This window comes from Polyodon spathula, chromosome 8 (assembly GCF_017654505.1).
Source record: "Polyodon spathula isolate WHYD16114869_AA chromosome 8, ASM1765450v1, whole genome shotgun sequence".
In the NCBI taxonomy this organism is placed as follows: domain Eukaryota; kingdom Metazoa; phylum Chordata; class Actinopteri; order Acipenseriformes; family Polyodontidae; genus Polyodon; species Polyodon spathula.
In genome coordinates, this window is record NC_054541.1 from 7,355,738 (window position 1) to 7,373,886 (window position 18,149).

The following is an 18,149-nucleotide window of genomic DNA, read 5'->3' on the forward strand; positions in this document are numbered from 1 at the left end:
CCATTGGGGCTCTGATTCGGAGGGTGCAGCGTGCAGCACTCTGCACTGCAGCGGCTGCAGAGTCAAAATGGCGCGCGCTGTGCTGGGGGAGGGGCGGTGTGTTATTTTGCATTCCTGCAGTGTGTGCCCTTTAACCCCGTTGTTATGTTCCCCCCTGCATTCCTGAGTAAGAGGATTTCCTGCAGTACGCGTAGCAGCGTGTGGACTCGCCTTCTGTGTGTGTTTACAACGACAACAACAACAAAAAAAGGAAAAGCGCTTCCGTTTTGAATAGACGAAAAATCATCCTGTAAAAAAAAAAAAAAAAAAAAAGCGACATCTACGTTTAAAAACAAAAGACGAACCCGCCCGAAGAAATGAAGGACAAACAGAAGAAAAAGAAGGAGCGCACGTGGGCTGAGGCTGCCCGCATGGTAATAAATGATAAATATGACAAAACAATGAATGCAAACTGGCACTGTAATTAGCGGCATTTGATATAACGGTGGCTTGAGAGGATTGTGGGCACAATCAGGTCGTTTCAGTACTACTGGGCGGGATTTTAAAGGGAGAAATGCAGGGCGTTTAAAATATGCGGCAGTCAGTATTGAGGGAACACGCCTGATGTGTTGTTTTACTTGCTCTAAAAACGAAAAATGTTCATCTTTTTTGATCCCAGATATGATACAGGGCACGTTTATGTGTCACCCTCCCGCTTTGATGCAGTTGGTTAGCCTGTGTTTTGTAAGTTAGTGCTGCACAATTGTAATTAATACTGTTTTATCGTTTTTGCCGTTTAAAGCACAGTTATTTGGGGTTTGCAATGATAATACTCTTTCTGATAATAAGTGCATCTCAGATTACGGTGATATTCATTTCATTATATTCCAAATGTGTACGGTCGTAGTAAAACTAGAATGGCGTTTTCTCTATGAAAGTGTGAATTTAAAGCACCAGAAGATGAGGTTCTGTATGGCTTGCTAAAAAACAAACAAACAAAAAAAAAAAAACAGCTGCAACATAATGTCCCCAATACTGTGCTGCAAACCGTTCAAAATACAATTTTGACCCACTGCACGTTACTAAAGATCATCTCACCTGCGCAATCCTCAGAGGGGGAGGGGAGAGTGTGTGTGTGTGTGTGTGTGCAGTCACTAGTATAATGCAAAATGTTTGTTTGTCACAGTATCTAAAGAGCTCCTGTCACAGTTGTACAGTATGTACCTTTTTACAGCTGCAGCGCTACACCTATCCTGAATTTATATTTGCAGATTTTGTCCACTATTATAATCCATTGCTGTTTATATTATGCTGTTGTGGTAGTCCTGCAGTGTTTTGTGAAGCTGCATCCAAACACTAGTGATGTACTGACCATTGAATGTTTTTTTTTTTTTTTTTTTTTTTTTGGGGGGGGGGGGGGGGGGGTGGGATGAGTCAAGGAATACAGTAATAAGTTCTAGTACTGTTCTTTTTCATTTCCATATGTGGAATGCACTGGTTATTAAACTTAGTCTGTTAGGTGTTTTTTGTATTTTGCATCCAAGTTATTGTTTCATGTATCAAGTTCAGTATTACCTATATACTGACCATGGCATACAGTTAGTGTGTGCACCATAGAAATAAGGGAACTTTAACCCCTAATTTAATTTACATTACCTATGCTTCAGTGGTGGCGGTGCTCATTAATTTAGAATGCATCAGTGTCAAGGGTGCTAATGAAGTGATTGGCAGATTAAGTGGGAAAGCACTGCTTAAGAGAAGACATGCATAGATTAGCAGACCCCAGTACAAAGCTAATTAATCATCTTGTGATCTGCTGGCTCATATGTATAAGGTTAACTCGAATTTATGAAGAGGCCCCAGAAATCGTACCCTGTTTGTCAATGAAGTAGGTTTCTCATTTCTCTTAAAGGAAGTGAATATGATCTCTGGTATCGTAATTGTTGCACAGTTACACGCTGTCTTGGTTAAGTTCTGATGGCTGTTTATTTGCAGGATTAATGTGTTTTCTTACCTTGTTTTACCAGCTCTTGCACAATAACAATGTGCCACTTTGACAAGTAATGCTAGACTGAAGTCACATTATGAAGCATGACATCATACACACCATGCATAACACAATATTCATTATTTAAAAACTAGCAAGGGGCAGTATGCATAGTGTCTGTTTTTTTTCACAGTACGGTTTCTTGCAAAACCGCAAATAACTTTACTCTGGGCCAATATTTGGGTACAGTGTATGAATTTATAAACTGTTGTTGTTTACACACTGGCCCAGTGTAAAAGTCTGGCAGATTACACTTGATTTGGTAAAAGGGACCCAGGCTGGTCCCTAGAAAACTAAGTGGAAAAATGTACTGCATTAACAAGGAAGTTGTCTGTAATTGTAGTTGTTTTCTGGTAGCCCTGGTAACCCGATTTGCCCATCTCTTATTCTTGTGGGCTAGAGAGTAGCTTGTATTGATCGACAACATTGAAATAAAAGTATTTTCTGTAGGTTCACAGACCTGCACTATGCATGTTTCATCTTGATTTTATTTAGTATTTTATTAGTGGTTTTGGTAACTTTTCTTTCTGACAAGTTAACCATACCTCACGTAAGTGAACAATACATTTACTGAAAACCACAACAGCCAGAAACTGTTGTGTCTTGTTTAATTTATGTAATGATTCTGTATGTTTCCTTTTTTAAATCACTGTAGAATATCTGCTGAAAATTCTCTGTTCTCCTTGAAATAAGGAAATGCTTGTAATCATTTAACAGTGTGTGTTATAAAATTCTTAATGTTTGAAAACCCCAAATAATGACACATTTATTTAAGATTTTCTACATAAATAAGTTAATGTAAAAAAAAAAAAAAATGACCTTGCACTCTACACTTACTACATTATAAATGCAATCTTAACAGAAGTTAAGATCCATGGCAATTATAGCCTGAATGTTAGCCTTTAATATTGAGGTAAAGCTCTGAACTTTAGCACTTGAAAATGACACGCATAGACTTTGCAATATACTTCAGTTCTCCTTTCAAGTTGTGTTCAGTGATTTGACAGTACTCGCATAGTCAGAGATGCTGCCACACAGTGTGGAAGGGGAAAACCCCATTACAAAATAAAAATCCCTCCAGCTCGTTGAGAGAGGAATTTCCCTTGTCGATAAAGTAACAGGAAATAAGCAGAAGCTTAAAGGTAAATGTACGAAAACTTGAAACTGTTTCAGAATTCACTGTTTAAGATGTCAGTCTGTTACTTCTATATACTTGCTGCTGACTGCTCTCAAACAGCTATGAAACCAGACAGCGAAGCACTCGGCAAAACTTCAGTTCACAGATTTGCTTTGTTAAACAACTGTCAAATACTGTGCATATTGTGACATTTTTGACAAATGGGCTGTTTCCAGACCCTGGTTAGCACTAAACTTGGGCTACCTAAGTTACCCTAGGTACAGTAAGATAGCCCAAGATTCATGTTTAAGGGTCTGTAAAACCTAGTATTTGACAGTAAGTTTCATAGGTGTTTCTAGTGAATCTCTACAGTAGCGTTAATGAAAGAAACTTGGTGGTCCTTCTGTACAGGTGGTCTTTAATACAGGTTTGAGTGTCGTTTAAACCCAGAATGGAGGCTGTACAGTGAACCATGTTCCAGTTATTTGGCCACAGTAGGCTGCTTGTGGAGTGAAATTTCAGAAGGCACTGTCAGGTTTAAAGGAAGCTGTCTTGATAAAAGAATTTAAAAGTAACTTTGCAATGTGGATCGGTATATCTACTGTGAATCGGTCATTCATTATTCTGGGGGGAGGTTGACAAGATTTAAATGAGTTCTGCCTTAACATTTGAAACGTGATGATTAATTGAACAGAATAATATGGTAGCACCATATGGGTTTCTCTGCTACATGTATGTAAAAATAATAAAAATTGGATATTTTTTGTGCAATATAAAATAAGCTGTTCATAATGAGCAGTTTTTAAGTTTTGATTTACTTTATTGTTATGAAAGAAGCCTGCCTTACTGTTTGCATGATAAAGGAGTCCTCTGATATCTCAGTCTGTGCATGCACGGTGCAGCTCGCTGTGCAGAGGCCTGTGCATTGGAAAATGAATGCCTGCTTGTCCTGATTAGCGCTTTACACTTCCACCAGCCTATAAAATACGCAACGCCAGCCTTTTGTCATAAGTGTCCACCCTTGGGGAAAGACTTGATACTATTTTTTTTTGCAAAGTTTCTAGTAACACAAAATGGACCCCATTTTGTTTTGTAACCTAGTATTGCTACATATTACTTGTCTATAAGAAAAATTCTAATATTTATGTAACTACTTATAGACACTAATCCGGGTACAGGAAAAAGCGACACATGGATGTATTGCATACAAAATTAATTGACATATCTTCAATGTTTTTGTTTGAACATATAGTTAATTGTTAAGTTTTGAATTAATAAAAATACCCCCGGCCTCTTTTTTTTTTAATTTCATCTCTTATTTCCTATCTGTCAAATGGACCTCAGTAAATAGTGGCATCAACACGTCATGGTCAGCGTTTCACACGAAAACAAGAAGGATGAAAAGATCAAAGGAAAGACTTTTTTTTTTTTTTTTCTTTTATATAATAATCTAGGAACAGTTATTTGGCATGAAAAGCATGATTCACTTGGGTAATCATAAAATTGTAATGTGGTTTAGAATCATATTGAGCCTTTTTGCCCCATTCTTCAGGTGCTGGAGAATTATTCAGATGCTCCAATGACGCCGAAACAGATCCTGCACGTCATCGAGACAAAGGGACTCAAAGAGATGAGGTCAGATCAACATGAACAATTTCATTTTAGTTTCGTAAAAACAAAAAAAAACTAATAATAATATAGGCATTTAAACAATGCGAATACTGCTGGTGAAATGTACAGTGCCTGGTGTTTTTATTAGAAATGTCTGATCCAAATTCAAACCTGTTTTTTGAAAATGAAGCTGTACAGCAATTCCATTGGTTTCTTTCTTTGTGATTTTAAACATGCAGTTTCTGAGTAGTATGTAACTTGTTGTTTTTTCTCTTTCTTTCTGCAACACTGGTGCTCTTTTATTGGGGAATAGAAGGTAAGCCAAACTGAAAGCTGTACTGCACAATGTGTGTGTGTGTGTTTTTCCATTCATGAATTTATAATCAGAAGGGGAGTATTTGAAATTGTCTGCAGAGATTAGTATTGTAACTTCTTGAGAAATATGGGAGCATTTGGAACCTGTGTAGAAATGTAAAAAGGGCAGATTTATTTCTCCACACTCACTCTGTTCTTGGGTTCCTTGGCTTTTGCAGCGGGACTTCACCTTTGGCGTGCCTGAACACAATGCTGCATTCACAGTGCAGAGGAGACGACGGGATCTTTTTCAAGCTCCCTGGCAGGTTGAGTCTTTTCACTCTGAAGGTAATGGCACCTTTCTTCACTGTAGCTATTTAACAGGCCCAGGGCAAGTGGAAAGTAACCTCTACAGTATGCGCAGAAGTTAAAACAAATCTGCGAATTATTATGTTTTTTCCGATTTTTTTTTTTATTATTTTTGTTTGCCCCAAGGATATGCTAGAATGCCAAATTTGATGTGAGGAAGCAGTGTGCTGTTTGTTTGAATGTGTGGTGGTTGTTTCACACTAATCTTTTGTATATTACACTCCCCAGTACTTCCCCTGTAAAACAAGGAAAGTAAAAACTAAAGCATGTAATGAAACGCTGTTTTCACAATGACAACAAATTAGAATTAGTATAATTGTGTTTCACTGAATAGCAGTGTGACAGTTATTTCTAATACATCATGAAAAAGGTGGGGACCACTGAAGAAAGCTAAAGTTGGCTGGAAATAGACCTACTTTTAAATTTTGTTTTCTGTTTCTCAGTTTTAACCTCTGACCCCTTGTATAAAATCATTTTCTTCAATAGTGCATTTTTTTTTATTTATTTTTTTTACCACTTTTTTGAAATGGTGCGTTTTTTTTTTTTTGAGAAACTCAGTAGGTGTGAACAATGGAACCCTATTTGACCACTGCAGGCTCTGACACATCTAAACCTGCCTGTTGAAAATGGGGGGACTTTTATGTGTTTTACTGGCTGTGGTGCCTTTAGAAAAAAATCTGTGATTGAAAATCTTAGTGAAGGGACCATGCTAGTGGTGCTGTGCTACGAGTAGGGTTGCAAGTGTGCACTGTGTTTAATTGGATCCATATGCGGCTGTAACATAATACTGTATCAAAATTAAAACTGAGCTTCAATATCATGAGTGAAATAAAGATGCTACTGTAACATTCCCCTTGCTTTCCAAAGGTGCGTATTTACTGATTCTTTTATTTTTGTTATTTCCAGAAAGATGCCCGGCAGTGGTCCAAAAGCATGGCAGTGCCAGAGGGAGAGGGTTTGGAAGACCCTGCAGATGTGGAAAGCTGTGATTCCAATGAAACCAGCCCTGCAAGTGGGGAAAGCGACAGTATGTGTGTTGAAGCAGCAGTCCGCTTAGTCCCCCACCCCATTAATTAGGAACCTACAATATTCTTCCCATTTGGAGCGATCCTCAGTGTTCTTATGTGTATACATCCACGATTAATTTTACAGTGCAGCAGATTTGCAAAAATGCCCTTGCCACACTGTCAAAGCCTCTTATCTCCGGAGGCCATTTTAAACCCAGAACATTTTTGTTTTCTTGCTGACGATGGTTAAACATGAGTTTAGTGACGTTCATCTGTCATCTGTTCCTCTTTGATTTTATTCTACTCTTTTTGTGTATTTTTCTCCACAAGTGTCCTTGGATGAGACCTCATCTAGTGCTTCATGTTCCACAGAAACGCAGAGCAAGCAGACACCTCAGGCCAGACAGAGCAGCCTCAGAGCAGCACAGCAGGGGAGGGCAGCCAATGCCTCCTCTGAGAGAGAAGTATGGATCCTCTTTACTTTGGCCTGCAAACGGTCCCCTCCGATTTGTATTAAAATGTGATGCTCTCCAGTCACTCTCTGTATATGCCACAGCCATGGTGGTTGATTTGGTACTGTGTAGTGGTTTTATTCATGCTTAGAAATATGACAGTAATATTTTACAATATGCTCTCTGGATACAATCAAGACTCGGTCTTAATCCCTATAGGCGAAACCATAGGAATGTTGACAAATACACTTTGGATTGCTGTAGTTGGGTGCCTCCCTGCCCCAGTTCTGATTTCTGGGTTCAAAAGATGTAATTGGTGTTGAATTGATTTACCTAAAGTCTTGATCTATTAGCCTGTTTGAAACTTCCAGACCACCATTAAAAGCTATTATCCATTTGTTTTTAATAATGCAGTCTGGAAGGCAGAGAAAGAAAGGTGTCATGATGCCTCGTGTTGTACTGACCCCACTGAAAGTAAACGGAGAGCATGTAACCTCAGGTAAGGACAATGTGAGATGTTTTGAGTTCATTTGCTTCCCATCATTTGAACATGTTTTAAAGAAATCGCTTAGACAATGGTTTTTTTTAGCAATTTTTAGACCAGCACTTGGAGTGGCTTGGGGAGTAAAGCATAAAGCTTTTCTATATGTTATTTTCTTAACTTGCATGTCCTGAGGTACACTTTCTCTCCAAGCTGCGTTAAGAAAAAAATCTGACCTGTTGCTACAATCTGCACTATTGCTACAGAATCATAATATATAAATATACATACAGGTTAAAATGCATTCAAAAGCTTCACCCTGTGTTTAAAATTAAAATGCACAGCATAGTGTAAAAATGCAGAACTGAAACGCTGTGGCAAGTGTCTGTTAAATGAATAGATCCTGTCTCAATGTGAGAGACCAGGTTTAATTTATAGGATAACTTACTTTAAAACAAGGGTGTCAAACTCAGCTCCTGGAGGGCCGTAGTGTCTTCTGGCTTTCATTCCACCCGAGCTCTCTGTTGCATAACTGGTCTAATTATTTGATTAACTGGACAAAATTCAACACCTCTCTCCAGGCCTCAAAGTGTTTCATAGGCAGTGTACCTCGATTCAAGTACATTTTTTTTTATTAAACTATCAAAAATAAAAAACTTTAAAATATCTCCAATTGAACTAATAATTAGATCAGTCATTTTAATTGAGAGTTTAAGCTTGAATGAAAACCAGAAGACCCTGCGGCCTTCAAACTGGAGTGAGACACCCATGCCTTAAGGGTTTTTAAGCATGAGTATCCAAATTGGTGGGCGGATTACACAAACAGTGCTTTAAGTGCTGAACAGTGAAATGTAGTAGATTCAGCTTAATCTTGCTCTCTTAGGTGTGTTATTTTTTTCTTCATTGTTTTGCGCTGTAGGTTTTCCAGGCAAGCGCAGAGAAGTGGAGTTGAGCAGCACCTGTAGCAGCAGCTCCACAATCGCCTGCAGCAGCTCGTTGAGAAGCAGGGCAGAACTGAGCAGGAAACATGGGCAGCGCTTCAAAAACCTGCACAAGTCACGGACAGGTACACCTGCACACTTAACAACGTGTGGTGCCCAACAAAGTGGCATTTTACACACACACAAACAAATGGTTCTTTTTATGTTTTTTTTTTTTTTTCCTCCAAAATCCCAAACCATGTTGACAGTTCAAGTTGTCTACATCATAAATCTGTTAAAGATTAGTAGTTAGCGCTTATTTTACTGCAATGTGGAGCAAACATTTCTAAACCATGTGTACTTTTAGGACAAATGAAGAGAAACAAAGGGGAAGAGGTTGATTTTGAAACGCCAGGCTCTATCCTGGTTAATACCAATATCCGAGCGCTGATCAATACACGGACACTTGCGACTCTGCCTCCCCACCTCCAGCAGCAGCTGCTGCTCCTGCTTCCAGAGGTTGATCGACCGGTAAGCAATAAAATGTGCTTTTCCTTCCAAAACCTTTTAATGTTACTCATTTCATTAACTTGCCTTGTTTTCTTGAGCCAACATTCTAGTAAGAACTCTTGAGAGGTTTCTGATTTTTTTATTTATTTATTTTTTTTAAATTAATGTTTTTGACACTTTCTTTTCTTAGGTTGGTGTTGACGGGCTGGCACGTATCAGCAGCTCTGCATTGAATAATGAATTCTTTACACATGCGTCCCTGTGCTGGAAGGAGAGGCTTGCAGATGGTAGGTATTTTGCAGCAGAAAACTGTAGTTAAAGAAGTTATGGCATTGTAACAGCAGTTTTATTATTATAATAGTTTGTCTCCAAGATGTTGAGTTAAACTTGTGTGAAAAATAAGAAATAATAATGTTAACCCTTTGCGGTCCTATGTCTGATCACGTCCAACATTACAATTTGCCCTTTCTAGTCCGATGTCGGACCCTGTCCGACGACATCAAAAAGACGTAAAGCACAGGTCTCTAGTCGTTTTTTTCTGAGGAAAAAGCAGAGAAAAATCTTTGAATGGCCGAGTGAGACCGATAGGAGCCGAATGAAGTTGGGGGGGAAAAAAAAGGGGGGCTCATCTCAGAGATAACATGGACATAAAGGAGATAAAGGAGATAACTGCTTCTGTATCCAGCTCTAAAAGGATTTCTCAGACATTTGCAGAGCTTTGAGATATTATAGTAATAAAATAATGACTTGGATTGCATTATTGAGGAGTTTGGTGATAAAATAAGTGATCAGGAGAGGGGGGGGGGGGGGGGGGGGGGGGGGGGGGGGGGGGGGGGGGGTGGGGGGGGGGGGGGGGGGGGGGGGGGGGGGGGGGGGGTGTGGGGGGGGGGGGGGGGGGGGGGAACAACATGTGTAAAATAAACTGCGTGTATGAAAATAAATTGGACCTGATGCGCCTGACAAGCGCTGAATAAATGGACTGCAAACGGTCAAACTTACAAATGGTTACTTTTCCAGTTGTTGAAGCTCGTAAATTTGTGTGTTGCAGGAGAATTCACACATGAGATGCAGGTGAGAATCCGCCAGGAAATGGAAAAAGAAAAGAAGGTGGAATTGTGGAAAGAGAAGTTCTTTGAGGATTACTATGGGCAGAGGCAAGTACATTTGCACTTGAGAGTGAATGCATTTTATTAAGGACTTAATTCTCTCTGAAAACATAGTTGTAATTTTTTTATGCAGTTGGAAAGGGTGCCTTACATTTTTTTCTTTTATTGTATTACAGGTTGGGCTTAACCAAAGAGGAATCACTAAAGCAGACCTTGGTGCAAGAAGACTCAGGAAATCTGACTGCTGCTGCCATTCCGACTGGACCCGCCAAGAAGCGAGCTGCTGGTCGCAGACGCAAGGACGGGCGTCTGAGGAGACGCTCCAGGTCAGACCTCAGGACCAGAGCTAGACGGGCTCTTTGCAGACAACCCAAGCTGGAGGAAGCTGAAGATCATTCTGAATCTGCTGCTGCTGCTGCTTCAGGTATTGAAGCCACTTCAAAGGGAGAACATAAAATACAGACGGACTTGGAGGACGCTGGGACTGAAGCCCAGGCAACTCATGCAATATCTGTTGCTGCTGTTTCACTTGTAGGGGGTCAGTTGGAGATGCCTGCTGCCTTGTGTTCTGTGGACTCCTCTAGTTCACCCGATAATCAGAGAGACCTTGGCGCTGCTTCTGCTTCCCCTGATGAGAGAGCCTACCTTAGCACTGATGCCAGCGACAAGAACAACTCTGGGGAGGTGAAGGACCAGAAGAGGAAATTCGGCGAGCCCACAGCCTCCACCTCCTTCCCCGAGAAAAAGCCACGTCTTGATGCTCGCCAGTCCTTTCGGAACACAATTGACTGTGTTCACTCAGAAAAGCCACATCACACCAAAGAGGAACCAAAAGTGCCACCTATCAGAGTATGAAGCTTTGTTGCTTAAATTCTCTATTGCTGTCTGTGCATGGTTGGAGATTTTTTAATAATGAGAGTAATACCCCCCCTTGTTAACATTTTAATCTCCTGAAAGTATTTTTCACTTAGTAATGGGTGAGTTCTTTCTATTTAGAAACTTTACCTATTGTTTTTTGCAGATATATACCGAGCATCAAAAGAAACATAACTATTATAGCACATTTGTTTTTGAAAAAAGGTATATAAATGATGGACATTGACAGTGTTTATGGTTTCTTTTTAATCTCTTGATCATTCATCTTTGATCGTGACATGCTTGAGTTACTATGACTGAAACATATGCACTTAATCACCTAATTAGTGAGACAGTTGATTGGACACTGGATATAGAGTGATCTCAGATGTTGAATTGCAAGCTTGAATAAAAGCAATGAAGAATCACAGGAAAAAAAAAAAACAATATGTCACGTCTGTCGAGAGCAGCACCTTCGTGCAGTCGGCATGTTGGAGGCTTCTTTTCATGCTCAGTATATTTTAATGTTTTTTTCCCCTGTGGAGCATAGTTCATAAATAAGAAACATGCTTTGTGCACAGACCTCATCATAATTTATTGCAATGCAATGCACTCTGGTCAATACAGCATGTTTTATTTGAATTTTCTTCCATCAGATCCAGCTTTCCCGGATCAAACCTCCCTGGGTGGTTAAAGGACCGCCCACATACCAGATATGCCCTCGGATTATCCCTAACCAAGAGACAGACAGCCGTGGCAGGACCGGAGCCCGGACGCTTGCTGACGTTAAAGCCCGTGCCCAGCAGGCCCGGGCACAGAGGGAGGCAGCAGCTGCTGTCGCAGCTGCCGGGGGAGTCGAAGGGCCGGAAAGAGGAGGAGGACCAGGAGGGGGTGGAGGAAGAAGAGACTGCTACGAACCAGCAGAGCCTGGAGGAAGCAAAGGAGTGCTTACAGAGGCTTTGTCAAATCATCTCGAAGGAGCACAGCTACAGCAGGACCCTGTAGAGGGCACAGAGGACAAGATGGTATCAGAGACTGAGCTTTTGCAGAATGTTAAATCTGAAATTATTCAAACTGAAATATCTTTGGAAAAAGATTGCAAAATTAGAGTTCTGCCCAAAGTCTTTCATTCTCCGGTAGGCAGTGCAAGGTACGCAGATCCGGCTGGTATAGATCGTAAGAGTGCTTCTCAACAGATTGATGACCCGAATTACACAGATGTGATCTACACTGAAGAAGTGGAACCTGTGAGTGAAGAAGATAAAGCTGTCCAGGTTATAGAAACCCGAGAACAAGTTGTGGAAATGATGTGTGAACCTGTTGGTATGGAAGATCACTTAGAGACTGAAACCAGCTCGGAAGAGATTGCATGCCAGTACTTTGAAGTAAAGAGTGATGTGGTAACAGTGCTGGTTCCCACATCTATACCTGACACACTGCCAAGGTTTGGAGCAGAAGGCATTGATGCCCTCAGAACTTTAGTTTCTTTACAGCCTTTAGAGGGTGTTCACAGTGTGTATAAAGAAATAAAGGTAAAGAAATACAAGGCCAAAGAGGTGGAAAATGAAGATGATGAAGAGTGCATATCGCCAAGATTGCCGAACCACAAGGAAGAGAGAAATGGTCATGGTACAGAAATAACCTTAAAGAATTGTGAACAATTAAATAAAACCCAGAGCCCAGAAAAAACAAAACCACGTGCACAACTGCTTCACATTAAGGGTGTAGCTTGTATCTCGGAAGATTTTTCTTCTAGTGTTCCATGTATAGATGTGGAAAGACATGCATCAAATCAGACACTCCTCGTTGATTTAGATCTTGTATCAGCTTGTTTGCATAGCGAGGCGGGTATGCATAGCGATTCAACAGAGACTGCCTCTGACTTTGAAAATGAAATGGGCGAAGAGCATAGCTGGCATGCTGAAATAGACAAAAAATGCAGTCCAGACACTGCAAGTACAATTTTCCCTTCCCGTCCTGTTGCAGCAGCAAAATCGAATGGCTGGAATCCGGTATCTGAGGCCTGCCAAGCAAGTAGTAACAGACATAATATTGATAACGGGAGGAAGAAAGAAAATAAGGACAGCTCTCAAACTGAAGCTCATAATCCCCTTTCGACTGTGCAGAAAAATGCAGAGGCCCCAAGAAAGGCTGGGAGCTCAAGCAGGCACGTGTCTTCAGTAGAAGCGAACAACCCACTAGTAACACAGCTGCTTCAAGGCAGTCTTCCTCTTGAAAAGGTGTTGCCACAGCCTAATTCCACAAGCAAGCTTGAAATCCATCGGCTGCCTGTGCCTCTTCCGATGCCACAGGAAAACCAGTCTGTTAAAAGTGTGCAGAGTAGTATAGGCAGAGGAGAGGACTCTTGTACAACGAACTCCAAAACTCATCAAGATCTTCCACCAAAAGCAGGGCAAGGGCATTTAAAATCTTATCTGGCTCACACTGAAGTTTGGGTTCAATCTCGGGTTTCCTCAAATGAAATTTCTCCACGTGGGGGACAAATCCATGGTTCTCAGGAACAGGTGAACACAGTTGTGACTCCGAACACACATGAAGATAGCAGAGTCAGTGAGCAGGGGAAATCCTCTTGTTTTTTTGAAGAGGTGGAGAATATTGCTGGAGGACGATCCCAAGTGCACTCTCCTGCATTGTCAAATAATAACCCTTCGAACTCTGCTTTTGGACAAAATTCTTCCTTCGGTTTAATTGTAGATAAAGGATACCCAGGAGTTCCAGGGCAGAAAGGTGCTGCTCAGGAGTGCAAAGCAGGTGACGTGCAGTGCAATACAGACATGAACCAAATGCCACCTCAAAACAAGCAGGTGTCCCTGCAAAATAATTTTGTCTCCAGGGAAGTTGTGCCCACTGTTAAAATAGACTGGCACCCAAAACAGCAACCCGGTGTCAAAAATGAGAACCTGTCTTGTCAAAGTCCTTCCAAAAACGTTCTTATAACCGGTAAAACAGACTCGGCAAGTCCTTTTGAATCCAAGGAACATTTCCCAGGGACACTGTTAAATGTAGGAATGTCTCTTGTCCGATTGACAAGAGAGTCTGGAAATCCCTTCCAGTACCCTTTGGAGCCTTCCTACATTCCTTTCCAGCTTAATATCCAGCAACAGTTTTACGGGAAGCTCCCTAAACTGCATTATAACAGCAGCTTAGGCTTTAATTATACTACCAACATGTCGATTTCAGACCGCGCTCTTAACGGCTTCTCTAAGAATATTGCTAACAGTGTGATGCAGCTGCAGCAGAAGACCTTTGCAGAGCACACTGTTGAGGAAATGGCTCTCAAGTGCTCATGCAGACTGAAAGCCATGATCGTGTGTCAAGGCTGTGGTGCTTTCTGCCACGATGACTGTATAGGTCCCTCTAAGCTTTGTGTGTCCTGTCTTGTAAGATAGCGAACAGTGATCTGTGAGCGCGGTGTATATAGAATTATGCTGTGTTTTTTTTGTGGCATACAATTTTTTTCTAATGTTATGTGAATTGCAAGGCTGGGCATGGTTCCATCTATCTTACCTCTGTCCTGTTCCAGTTATGGCATAAGTTGTATCATTCATGGAGAGGGAGGTGGGGTGACACCACATGTCTTGAATTATTTTTAATTATTGAATATGGGAATTGCATTTCCTGTTCTTATTCAGGCTTCCTGTTGTCTTTTTCTTTTTTTTTTGTATGTTATGTTTAGCTGTTAAGCAGAGTATTAAAGTAAACATTAAACCAGACTTTGAATTGATTTAAACGTGTTAAATGAAATGTAGTTTGTGTTTGTACAGTATTCATTATCAAAGCTTTGCTTTCTCCAGGGAATGTGAACTTGTAAGAAATCTGAAATGGAGCTTTCTGTTGTAAATGACCCACCTAGCAGTAAATAGTGTAGCACACCTCAAAGCTGTACACTTCTGTGAAGGGAGATGTAGTCACAGTCTGTCAATTCTAAACCCCAGACACTGCAAGTGGCACACAGTTAAGAGGACAGCCATGGATAAGTGCACCCTGGTTATACTGTTGATATGCAATTGACAGATTTCAAAAGATCTTGAAGGGTAGAAATAACATATTTCAGTAATAGGAAAGCCCCCAGTGAAGCACACATCAGAGAACGGCTGGTTTCAGTATACAAAGTGTGTTCAAATCCTTCCAAGGCATTTTGTATCCATAATCAAGTTGACACTAAGGAAAGCACTGCATGCCAAGGTGTTCATATGTTGCTGAATTCAGGGATTATATATTTATTAGTTCTTAATAAAACTGGGATACATATGGTCCCTTTATAGTCTGTATTCTGTAAATGGATTAAACGTGTTAAAATATACTTTTACTGAAACTGTCCAGCTGTCGCTTATAAATAGGGCGTCTGATTTTTGGATTTTACCAGATTTTAGCCCAATTTCTCCCCCCCTCCGAATACTTTTTTCTGCATTCAGGTTAAACCCGAAAACTCCTCAAATAGGCACGTACTGTATATGAATAAACGCACGTGCAGTTATCTGTGATTCAGATGTATCGGAGCAGATCTGGCGCTGATAACGGTAAGCTGATTTACTGATTAGAAAAATGTGGCTTTTTAGTGTAATTTTTTTTTTCAAAATTACAGCAATATAGCTTTAGGGTTTTTGCTTTTTTTTGCACTTTTCTTCCCCAGTTATTGGTTTTGTAAGTGTGTGTTTAAGCCAAGAGTATTTGCATGTAACAGTCGATCGTTTCTCTCTGTAAAACAGCATGGAGTAAAGTTGGTACTTTACTCCATGCTTGCAACTCCACTACAAAATAAAACTTGATTAGAACGGAGAAATGCCTCCTTATACAGTGTGTGAGAGGGGAGAGAGACAGATGGAAATATACATACTTTGGGGATTTAAACTGCTGACGACAACTTTGTGCTTAAGCATTTCTTTATTTCTAAATAAAATCCGATTTCTACCCCAATTTTTTTTTTCTTGCTTTATATATGTACAAAATGTATGTAGCTGCGACCGATTTGACTATTTCCCAGTGAAGCAAATCAGAATTTGGGGCCTAATGAACCAGCTGAATTGACACACTCCACACAACACCCGCAAACTGCAGAGTGTTCATTATCTATCCCATGCATCTTTGTGTCTAACCCTATTGTACACATATTAAGGCAATATTACTCTTAAAACAACACTTGGCCATATAGCAGCATTGTATGCAAATGGATTTCTGTAGATAGAGCTGTTTACATTGATGTTCTACCTTGCGTTGCAGCTCCCACATAAGAGTATTAGCCTGCTGTGGGTGTTGTGTTTTTCATGCAGGCCCTTGTTTCTGTGATGCACACTGCCACCTGCAGGTTGTGTTTAAAGTAGAATGCTTGCTGTTTCACAATTTGATTTATTCTTTTAAAAGAGAAGAAAAGAAGAAAAAAGATGCTTTGAACTGCATTGATTTTGTAAAGTGGTGTTGGGCTTCACCCATTTCAGTAAAATATTCAAGGGCTATGTGGTGTGTGTTTTAGACTTGTGTTTTCCTGGGACTCTTACAAAACTTGGTTCTATTTAGAGTTGATAGGTTTGCAGTGCTGTAACTGGACAGCCATACAGAATGTAGCAATTTTACCCTGCCTCTGTTCAGGTTGGTCAACTTTTCCAGATGTTTGATGGCCGACATGCGTATTGCATTCATGTTAAAAAATAAATAAGAAATAACATACTAATAGTGGCTTTTAATAAAGGACAAACCTGTATAAAAATATTTAAATATCACTGACTCAGACACTATACAGGCATGCAGAATCTGCTTGCTCTATGTGTTTGATAAAATTAATGTAAAGCCTGGAATTCTCATTAAATTCTTAATCAAAGGGTTTTAGTATAGTTTAGTGATATTTAGGACAGGTTTTGTGAACTACTTTAAGAAACGAAAGCTAGGCACGCCTTCCTGTGGTTTACCCTAATGGGAAGGGTATAGAATGCTCCTCGGGTCACTATTGAATCCTGTGTTTGATGGTGCTGCAGAAAGACGGTTGTGTTCCATTGTCTGTGCCTGGCTTTTGTTAGTTGTGAACTTCATTAGGAAAACAAAATAAAACAATCTGACAATAAATTGTAATTCTTCTTCTTTTACAACAGCAAAAGAACTTCCCACGCCAGCCTTAGTCCAAACATTTCCCATTTATTTAAGCAGGACTTCAGTATTGCAAGACTTTTTAATGCAGTATGTGTTGTCTTCCATGTTTTGATGTTTCATTTATATAGCAAGATAATGGATGTAAACAAATAAGAAAAAAGCGCTTTCCTTGTAAGTACTATATCGTAGCATAAAGTAATTTTAGACGCAGTAATTCAAGACTGATGATAAAGAATGCTTTGACTTTAACTTGCTGGACTGTGATTTATACTACAGGTGGTAATTTAACTTCATATTTGGAGTGCAAACCCAGACTGCTTGGTGCAGTGCAGCTTCCAATGTTAATGGCAACTGTTTTGTGTAAATCTGGATTATATGCATTGATTGAAACTCCATTGATCACAGTTTTTCAAGTGAGTAGACTGGCTTCAAAGGAAGCCAATCATGCCGACAGTGTAACGAAATGGGCAGTTAACGTTACCTGTGGAATTGACAGGTTAAGGGGTTACAGGGGGGTCAGTGGTTGCCCTTTGCTATACTAGATATTCAAATCCGGTTACAAAGAGCAATGTTTTTCTATGGTAAGCTGGTCTTCAAACACGTACTTTGCGTTTCTGCTTTTTGACCATTTTTCTTGTTCTCTAAACTACCAAAGATTCCCTCCTCCCCCCACCCCTCATTAAATCTTTTTGCTCATTCTCAGGGTCTCAAATTATTAACCCCTTCCTCTTAACTTTATTTTGGACATGTATTCTTTCTTGTGAAATGTATCTTTCTTGTGAATGTAGGTAATGGTGATGTGTGATATGCATTACTTTTGTTCTTTTCAGTGTATACATTTTTCTTGCGTGTGTGAAGTAAAATAACTTCTGCGTAATATTCTATGTGTGTCTTCTCTGTTAATCTTTGTCTTTTTAATCTATTAATTTCCTGATTCAGATGAAAAGCATCTTTTAATATCCTGCCACCTCTTAAGTTTAAGTTTCAGTAATATTTTCATTTTCAAGCTGAAATGTAAAATAGAGGTTTGTAATTGCATTTGTGTGTTTTGACAGGTACAGTACTAGTGGCTCATTTCTATTAAATGATTTATAGCTCAAAAGGCAGTCTAATTTTGCTACAGTAAATGCTAATTTCCATTTTGTAACTTGGCTCATTGCAGAATCCCTTCATTTCTATTAGGTTCAACTGTGTATGGCATTTCTCCTGGACATTTAAGGTAAGCCCTTGAACTTAATAAATCATTTCATACCTCTTCATTTTGATATTTTAGAAAATTAAACAAGGTTCAAGCTTCAT

General features: G+C 39.9%; 1 protein-coding gene across 5 annotated transcripts; it reads left to right on the forward strand.

The window, feature by feature from the left end:
- The first annotated feature begins 82 nt into the window (after positions 1 to 82).
- LOC121319276 (polycomb group protein ASXL1-like) lies at positions 83 to 17,727 on the forward strand. 5 transcript variants are annotated; one of them, XM_041256537.1, is made up of 14 exons: positions 84 to 413; positions 4,696 to 4,778; positions 5,068 to 5,070; positions 5,288 to 5,396; positions 6,324 to 6,444; positions 6,755 to 6,888; positions 7,291 to 7,375; positions 8,277 to 8,423; positions 8,645 to 8,808; positions 8,978 to 9,074; positions 9,836 to 9,941; positions 10,070 to 10,317; positions 10,429 to 10,742; positions 11,405 to 17,727. In XM_041256537.1, the coding sequence occupies exons 1-14, from the start codon at positions 357 to 359 to the stop codon at positions 14,156 to 14,158; spliced, it is 4,422 nt and encodes a 1,473-aa protein (XP_041112471.1). In that variant the 5' UTR covers positions 84 to 356; the 3' UTR covers positions 14,159 to 17,727. The 5 variants fall into 5 exon arrangements, with proteins under 5 accessions (XP_041112469.1, XP_041112468.1, XP_041112470.1 ...); XM_041256535.1 differs by having other exon boundaries at positions 83 to 413; positions 6,797 to 6,888; positions 10,070 to 10,742; XM_041256534.1 differs by having other exon boundaries at positions 83 to 413; positions 6,324 to 6,429; positions 10,070 to 10,742.
- The last annotated feature ends 422 nt before the right edge of the window (positions 17,728 to 18,149 follow it).